The 9,187-nt window shown below is 40.6% G+C and overlaps 1 protein-coding gene across 3 annotated transcripts in view; it reads left to right on the top strand.

The window, feature by feature from the left end:
* Positions 1 to 9,187, top strand: part of LOC110562464 (cytochrome P450 2J6) — a 33,244-nt gene continuing 24,057 nt past the window's right edge. Inside the window, exons 1-3 of one of the 3 annotated variants that reach the window (XM_021659195.2) lie at positions 1 to 328; positions 7,726 to 7,888; positions 8,967 to 9,116. In XM_021659195.2, coding sequence (XP_021514870.2) covers positions 119 to 328; positions 7,726 to 7,888; positions 8,967 to 9,116 — 523 coding nt within the window. In that variant the 5' untranslated portion in view covers positions 1 to 118. The remainder of the gene's footprint in view (positions 329 to 7,725; positions 7,889 to 8,966; positions 9,117 to 9,187) is intronic. The other 2 variants (XM_021659193.2, XM_021659194.2) reach the window with 2 other exon arrangements.

Below are 9,187 nucleotides of genomic sequence, written 5' to 3'. Positions count from 1 at the left end.
GGAAGGGATAGGGAGGGACTAACTAAGGGACCGGTTATGTAGGAAGCCCTTGTTAGCACCAGAAACTTTGCCCAGCTCCGACTCTCGGTCCTCGGTAGAGCCAGCGCCACTACTGGCCATGCTCGCGGCCGCGGGCTCCCTGGTGGCCACAGTCTGGACGGCACTCCATCCCAGGGCTCTTCTGCTGGCCGCGGTCACCTTCCTGCTCCTGGCTGACTTCTTTAAAAATCGGCGCCCAAGGAACTTCCCTCCCGGGCCATGGAGTCTGCCCTTCGTTGGCAACATATTCCAGTTGGACTTCCGGCAGCCCCACCTCTCAGTTCAGCCGGTAGGAAGGAACAAGGGTGTCTGGCTGAGTCCTTCCATAATCCTGAGCTACGGGAACAGGGGACTTCCCGGGAACAGGACTGAAAGCAAGGTTCAAAGCCTGGTCATGGCAATCTGCTATCCCGAACCCAAAACCTGTGTCCTCCTTTAAGAAATACCCTGTATGATTTTCAGATAGTTGGAGATTTTTCTTACGCTTGAATGAAGGGCTTTCATTGTAATTCTCTCATGGTCAGAGAATGCATTGCATGTAATTTTAATTCTTTAAGTCAAAGTCTATTAAAGGCATGATAATCTAGCTAGATAAATAAGCTCTGCAAATTTCAGAAATTGGTGGAAGGTGGTACCTCAACTTAGTTGGTTGAAGAGAGGGGAGGAGGGGAGAAAACCTCCTTTGATTGTAGTTTTCTACAAATATCACTTCTGTCTTACTGTTTTTTGTTTGGTCCTTTTACACCCTTGCTGCCTGCTCACCTACTCACTTTATCAGTGTCAGAGAAAGATGCGCCAAGAGTCTGTTTTACCACTTAGTTCTAGAAGCTCTCCACCTTGTTTTAGAATGACTGCTCTGTATACTTAGCACACAGTTAAGACTGGCAGGTCGTTTTGGTGAATGACTGTCTTCCAGGTAATGATCCTCTTTATCAACTATTTTTCACTGCTGAAATAATGAATATTCCGGACACGTTTGATAAGCGCTACCCATTACGTGTGAAGATTGACTCTGATTATTTACTACAGTTTAAGGGTGTAAGCTCATGTTGTTTGCTTCTTTTTTCCCACCTATTTTTTCTTTCATTTTCCCCTTCACATTTCTTGGACACTTCCAAGCAATTGCCTTTTCATTTGTTGCATCTATTTTTATCATCTTCCCTGCCGCTGTTCTGTGTTACTCAGTAAGTAGGTAGGTGCAGCTTGTGAGACTTTGCTAACACCATTTTCCAAGTGAGGCAAAGCAACTACAAACACGGAGGAGCCCTGTCTCCTTTCTATGACACAGCTGTCTCGGGTGTTGTCCTCACTCACACTGAGAACCACAACTAACATGCTCTTCAGTGTCTTGTCCAGCTGGAACTCAAAGGCAGAAGAATCTGAGGCCTTTGCTCCTTACTCCTCCTCCCATAGCTGTCTTTCTTCTGACCCTTCAAGTTCACAGTTTCCTCTTGGACCTCAAGTACATTCTTTCCCCATTCCTTCAGAAGAGGATGCAGCAGAAGGAAACTTCTTAGCTTTGCCCCACTTCAAACTGCCTGTCCCCTCCATTTCCACTCTCACTTTCCCCTGATTTTAGGACACAAAGTTGACAATCTGCTACACTTAAAGTTTTTAGATCCCCCTTTCCCCAGCTTCATTCTGGTCTTTGTGGTTGCACCATAATTACTGAACTATTTTCACTCTGCTTTCAAGCTATTATCTGGGTTTGTAGTTTTCATGCTGATATTGGTAGGTTTCCTTCACTTGTGGCTTCATGCTGTTGGCTACTTCATGGTAAGTCTGTATTTTGCCAGACTAGGAAGTTTCCACCACTCATCAAGAACTTTCTCACCTCTGCTTTCCCTTTCCTGTGTTTGGTGGACACTGAGGCCCAGCTGTGCATCTCTGGTTCTGGGCCTTGCTCTTCACCATCTGCTTTCTCTGCACTGTGCAGGGTGGCTGCTTCTCAGCCCTGCAGAGCCTATGGGTATTCTCACATCACTTTTCTGCCAAGCTCTTCTGTGCAGGCTTGCACTCACACCACTGCAGCTTTCTGTCCTCGCTTTTCCCTTTGCTTCCTCTCTGTATCTTTCAAAAAAAAATACTGACAATACCTTCTTTTCTCATACAATATATCCTGATCATAGTTTTCCTTCCTTCCACTCTTTCCAGCATTTTTGCTTCCCTTCCCCTCCAGATCCACCCTTTTTCTGTCCCTCATTAGAAAAAAAAAAAAAAAAACACATGCTTCTCAGAGATAACAATCCAAAATGACAAAAAAAATAGTAAGAAAAATAAAAAAATCTATCATATTAAAGTTGGATTTGGCAAACTAACAGGAGGAAAAGATTCCCAAGAGCAGGCACAAGAGTCAGAGACCCACTTTTTCTCACACTCATGAGTCCCCTAAAAGTTCTAACCTAAAAGGGATAATATATGTGCAGAGGACCTGATGCAGACCCATATAGGCCCCATGCTTGCTGCTTCAGTATCTGTGAGTTAATATGTGCCTTCCTTGGTTGATTCCTCCCTATATCTTTCATTTCTTTGTTAAGATCTCCCACTATTTGGACTATTTGTATGATAGTCTGTCTTAGTTAGGGTTTCATTACTGTAAGGAGACAACATGACCATGACATTTCTTATAAAGAAAAACGTTGTTTAATTTGGCACTGACATACAGTTTCAGAGGTTTAATGCATTGTCATCATGGTGGGAAGCATGGCAGTGTACAGGCAGACATGGTGCTGGAGGAGCCAAGAGTTCTATATCTTGATCCACAGGCAGCAGTGAGAGACTGTCTGCAACACTGGGGGTAACTTGAGCATCTATATATACGCTAATATATAGATGCTCCAGTGTTGCAGGCATATACACATGTCTTATGGGGCTGTGCTTTTTTGACTTTTGGTGAAAGAAACATTGGTTGGAGTTCCATTTTGTCAGATACTGTCATGATTTGCAAGAGTACAAATAGCATGCTTTTATTTTGTCTTGTCTGTTTAAATGTTTGGTTTGCTACAGCATGAAATGTAACTACAGAAATGACATGTCTGATCACAACAGTAACTTGTGATGAAATAAGTTTTGGAAAGTCTTCACGGTCCAGTCACTTTTCATCCATTGGTTTTATATGTTATATTGGTATGTGCTTTAATATTTCTGGCCACAAACAAATGAGGTTAAGTGGTCTAATTTAATTACAATAAAGTTTTGATTCTTGCCATTGGGAAATAATCCCCACAATCTGGTGGGTCTTTCTTCTGGGCTTGTATATTCCTCTTCATTTGGGCCCTATGATAAGTACACATATTAGCCATCTGTTATGAACATCATTTTTCATTGAGCAAACTGTCTAGGACAAATAACAGTGTGACTTGCCCACAGATTCAATGAATAACTATAAATAAGTGTATGAACTCAACTTGATTTAACAAAACCTTTATTCTCTTTATTTGCTGCTTTGCTCTTCATATGTAAGTAGAAGAGAGTTGATATTTTGTGACATGTAAGAGCATATTTATGTACTTATTGAGTGCTTATTACAACAGAGACACAGTACAGTACAGTCCATGATCATATTGGTTCAGCTGATGTAACCCAATGTGATATCAAATGAAGTCACATAGGTATCTCCGGGGATGATCTTTGGTAGATAAATTAAGCTGTACTTAGAGAGGATTTTAACAAGTGTCTAGTAGAGTAAGCAGGATAAGACATTTTAAATGGAGGAAGATAGCATGAGTTTTAACAGGATGAGAAAGGAGAGAACGCTGGCCTCCTGATTCTGCATGTGGGAAGGGTACATCCTTCTTACCATCTGTTCTCTCTCCTATGTCTCAATGAATCATTAGGAACATTCTTTAAATAAAAGTCTTATCAGACTAAAGTGGAAATGTAGTACATGATTTAGATACAAGCACGCACTACGTGTTGATTATAATAAGGCACCCAGAATGGTGTAAATAAGATAGAATAGTTTTCCTCTTATAGTGGGATTAAGATTTTTAGGCCGGAGGTCAGAGTTGTGGAGACTGCTTTGTGATGCAAGCTGGTTCAAAGTATCCAACTCCTTCTGTGTTGTTGCTCATCTCTCTCTACTGACACCATTTTTATATTTCTGGCATATGGGAGAGGAGAAGAGGAAGTATTCACCAAGTAGCTTTGATGATTTCTGACTTGGAAGATTCCTCTCTGTACCTTTCAATTACCTATTAAGATTTTCCATTATTTTCAAATATTTAAAGCAAAGGAAACATATATATATATAATATATATATTATATATATATATGCACACCAGGCCACCAGCACCCATACTTACGCACCATCAACTACTTTCAGTTACCCCACTCAGAAATAATTTCATATAACTTGTTCATCTGTGGTTTCAGATTTGATCGTAATAAAATAAAGTTATAGTTTATTAAAGTTCTTTGTATTAGTAGACAGGTTCCATGTTTCAAAGGAAAAAAAATTAATATCACATACAAAAATGTTTAAAAGGTCCAAACAAGTGACTTTTAAAAATGCAATAACCACAAAATCAGAAAAAAGGGCAGGAATTCAGTTGGCAAAGTGCTCACCATGCAGCACTAGGAATATGAGTTCAGTCCCTAGAATCGACAAGCATGTGGTATGGTAGCCTGCTTTTATAAACTCAGTAATAGGAAGGAGAAGACAGCCAAACCCCTGGAGTTCACCCCCTAACCACCACAAGCCTGTTCAGTGCTCACGAAATACACCGACTCAAAATAACAAGACCAGCAGCTCCTGAAAATGAAACCTGAGCTTGACCCCTGACACACACACTCACACACGCGCGCGCGCGCACACACACACACACACACACACACACACACACACAGCTCACTACGCAGAGCTGTAAGGATTCAGACTAACAGACCTTTTCATCTACTGCTAATAGGAGTGGGAGCTGAGGCTGTCTCCCTCCCCGCTGGCTGTCCCTTTGCTGTTCCTTCTTAAGGACCTCAATAGAGCTCCCTCATTTGTCTTCATGGATCATTTGTCTCAGTAATCCTTAGCATCTACTTTCTCTTTATTTGAGACAATGCATTCTGCCTCACTTTGTTCCTCAATAATCCACTTGTAGATTTGCTTCTATTATTAAATTTGCTGTCTCATTTCTTTTCTTAAATTTTACATCTCTTATTTCAATTCAGTGGTGTTTGTTTTCCTATTGTTATTTTGAATTTTAACTCTGTTTTGCCCTTCTGAGCCACTTAAAAACGAACAGCTCTTTTTAAATTTTTCAAATGACTTACTAAGCACGCAGTGAAACTGTGTTCTGCCTGCCTTAGGACATACACCCAAATGTCTGCTGGGTCATTTAATACACATCAAGCAACTGGCAGACAGAGAAGGCCCATTTGAGAATCATAAGGGTCAAGGCTTGTCCATCTCCATTTAGTTTAATCTAAGATATAATGTACTGATCCACTTCTGTTGCACTAGACACATATATGGACAGAGAGCTGATAAAAATGGAAAGAAGGCATTCACCTCAATGTCTAGTCTCAGATGATGGATTCCACTGGCACACGTACAGAATCTGTGTGGTGCACATTGCTGGTTAGGAGGCACTTAAGCCAGGTAATTTCTTTGTTAATATTGAAAGTTAGTCAATAAATTCTTATACAGCATATCTGTATAAGAATTCTATATAAGTATTTACACTCATCTACACACTGATCACGATGAAGTTAATTTCTTTTCTCATTTGCATACACCTATGTCTGATCTTTTAAAAGGAAAGACACACACTTGTCTCTGCCTTAGGAACAAGACAAGACAGATTGTGCTATAACTTAATGAAATTAGCAAGGACTCTGGATAAAGAACAAGGGAAGTTCTGAGTCTAAGGCTCTATCTATAATATGGTGTAAGGTCCTGGAGCACGACCAAATCGTTATGTTTTCTTTGACAGGGTTTACAAAATTCCAAGTCTCTGTAATTGATGTGATAGGATGTAAGTAAATGAAGATAAGAGTAGGACAGAAGACCACAGATACCTGGAAGAACTGACTTCTCTTTGGTACTGTTAACAACACCCAGGATGACAAAAAGCAAAAGTGGGTTGATACAAGTCTGATTTGTAAATACACAGGTGGAAGAATCTTTAAAAATAATTGTACACTCTCATCCACCTTTGTACAAAGTTGTGTGTTCTGTACCTTTGTGGATGCTTTCAGTCTCTCCAGCACCCTCTGCTGCTAACCCACACTCTCATGCCTGTGCTCCATTATCTAACTCCCACTAAACACCAAAGGTAATTTTTTTAATTTTCTCACACATTATGAGTTCCTTGGCAGAGTTCCTCCACCAGGCAAGAGCCTTTTCTTGACTGCATTACTTTACTTGCAGCTAATTTTTCTTTTTAGAAAGACAAAGAAAATGCTAGGTATGATATAACAGCTATAAAAGAGGAAATAAAGCACAAAGCATATTGAGCGTCCACTCAGTAAGTGTGGCTGTCTGGGACTAGCAGGTTCTTGTCCTGGCTCTCACCATGCATTTGTGTCCCCAAGCTTCTGGACACAGAGCTCATTCATTTCTCAGAGATGCAGTGGGTGGTTGGGTTCCTGTAACTAAACACTGCTTCTCACAATGTCACTCTCATTATTCCCCCAGAAGGCTTTGAGGGAGGGAATGACTTTTCACTCTTCCATAATGGGAGTCTGAGACTTGGAATAGAGAATATACCCCAAGAGTCCAGTTAGAGAACCATAAAGCCTACGTGCTTATCTCACTATAAATCTTCAGAATATCCAGCAAGGTTTGGAGATAGCATATCTACCTAAACCAATACTGGATAATAGATAAGGATTCCACAGTTGCTATAGAACACTTGTATTCATATACCTCAGTCTTTCTCTGGAAGGATGTCCTTTATTCTATACCTCACTGGATGACAGGATATTTCAGGTTAGAGCACTTGATGTCTTACACTTATAAACCCACGTGCTAGTCTAGGGACAAATTGATGCTCATTTGGTTCATGTTGGCTACCCATATGAACAAAAGATTTATAAGAAAATTTCTAATCCTCAAATTAAGTTTGGTGGAGATGGAAAAAAAATTATGGAAACATTTTCATCACACCAGCATACAAGAGGACACCACTCTCAGATTTGGTACACAACATGCCCAGACACCAAACTCTCAGCACAAAGGAGATTTATTACCCTAGAGGGATAAGTGTGGCAGGGAGGAGGGGTGTGTCACAAAGGCAGCAGAAGCAGCAGCAGCAATCAGGCAAGCAGTAAGAAAGAACAGGTGTTTCTACAGGAGTGGATTTTTAAGGGGAGAAGGGGAGTCTAAGCTAGAGTGAAGTGGCATATCATTAGACTTCAGGATGCTTCAGAACAGAGATTTTGCTTCTTTGTTGAAACTTATGTCCTCATGCTTTCTTCTAGGGATGCATAGTAGGTGCCCAGGCAATCATACAGCGTTATTAATGAATTTATATAGAGTCAATTTTATTCCTTCTCTGCAGTTTGAGTTTAGGGTGATGGAGAGGGAAACATCTTCAAAGTGTTTCCATAGACCAAGGTGCACCACATACAGCCTATATTCCACTCATGAGAACCTCTCAACACGAATCCCATTAACTACACACATGCCTGCCATCCCTGGATACATAAACACAGACATACTTAACTCTAAGTATTGATATATTTTCTAGTTTGTGAAGAAATATGGGGACATTTTTAGCCTGAATCTTGGTGACTTAACTTTTGTGGTCATAACTGGACTGCCTTTAATCAAAGAAGCCTTTACTCATGTGGAACAAAACATTATGAGACGGCCAATCACTCTTGTACGAGAACGTATCTCTAGTAACAATGGTAAGTTTATATGTTTGTTTAGCAATATGGCACGTCTATTGTCATGTTTATGATGTATTAAAGGTGCCTGTCTCTCACTTTCCAACATTCCCATAAACCAACCAAAACCCATCATGAATTGCCATCATTAAAGGAAGCGGGAGGCCACAGCTTCTGAATGAAAGCACCCATAGGAAAGGCAGTATCTGAGTTGCTGAAGGAGCAGTTCTGCATGCTGAGAGGATCCCCCAAGGATGTGTGGGAATCAGTGAGACCAAGGTTTCCTTTTGAAAAAGTTGAAGATTTCTCCAAAAGTTAGAAAATAGGCTTGAATGTGGTAGTGTATGTTCCATGAAATAGATGTTGGATGCTGAACACACCAGAATGTTTTCCTGTTAGGATACATATGCTTCTATCTAAGTGAGTCATTTTTCATCTGTTTTTTTTAAAGATTTTATTTATTTTTTGCATATTAGTGCTCTAAGAGGGTAGAAGAGGGTATAGGTGGTTGTGAGCCACCATGTGGTTGTTGGGAATTGAACTCAGGACCTCTGGAAGAGCAGACAGTACTCTTAACCACTGAGCCATCTCTCCAGCCCCCATTTTTCATGTTAAAAACTCTCTTATAATGCTTTCCTTTCCCTTTAATTTATGTGTCTTGTCTTATCCTTTAGTTCATTCCTATTATTAAACTTAAGAGAACTTGATAGACTTTCATGTCTGCATTGGAACCAGGGAGATGTGAATTTGAAGATGCAGTTGGCAAACAATTGAATTCCCTTGAAAAGTTTAATTTATATATATTCCTCATTTTCTTTTGTAGCAATTGGAATGGACTCATTGCTAGTTGGCAATAAACATGCAGAGTTCCTAAGAGGAAAAGATTCAATAGGTGAATCTTTGCAATATCATTGTGTGATGTTGCAGATCACCAGAACATGTGAGCTGTCATGATTCCTGCTTTGGAATAATCTCTCTAGAAAGGCATCAAGCCCCTTATTGGCCCCTCCCCTTTCAGTTGCACATGTGTCTAATACAATTCCCGAGGTAGTTTTAGACCAGAATTATAATGTCATAATGTTGTACCTCTTCCTCCCAGGATTGGTCTTCTCCAGTGGCCAGAAATGGAAGGAGCAAAGAAGGTTTGCCCTGATGACACTGAGGAATTTTGGCTTGGGAAAGAAAAGCTTAGAGCAGCGCATGCAGGAAGAGGCCTGCCACCTAGTGGAAGCCATAGGAGAAGAGGAAGGTAAGCATTTCACAGGGCAGGTGCATTCATTGAACAGATTCTTAATGAATGTCCTGGGTCCTGTACTGTGT

This window comes from Meriones unguiculatus, chromosome 12, assembly GCF_030254825.1.
Source record: "Meriones unguiculatus strain TT.TT164.6M chromosome 12, Bangor_MerUng_6.1, whole genome shotgun sequence".
NCBI classification, from domain to species: Eukaryota; Metazoa; Chordata; class Mammalia; order Rodentia; family Muridae; genus Meriones; species Meriones unguiculatus.
This window is presented reverse-complemented; position numbering and strand designations above follow the sequence as displayed.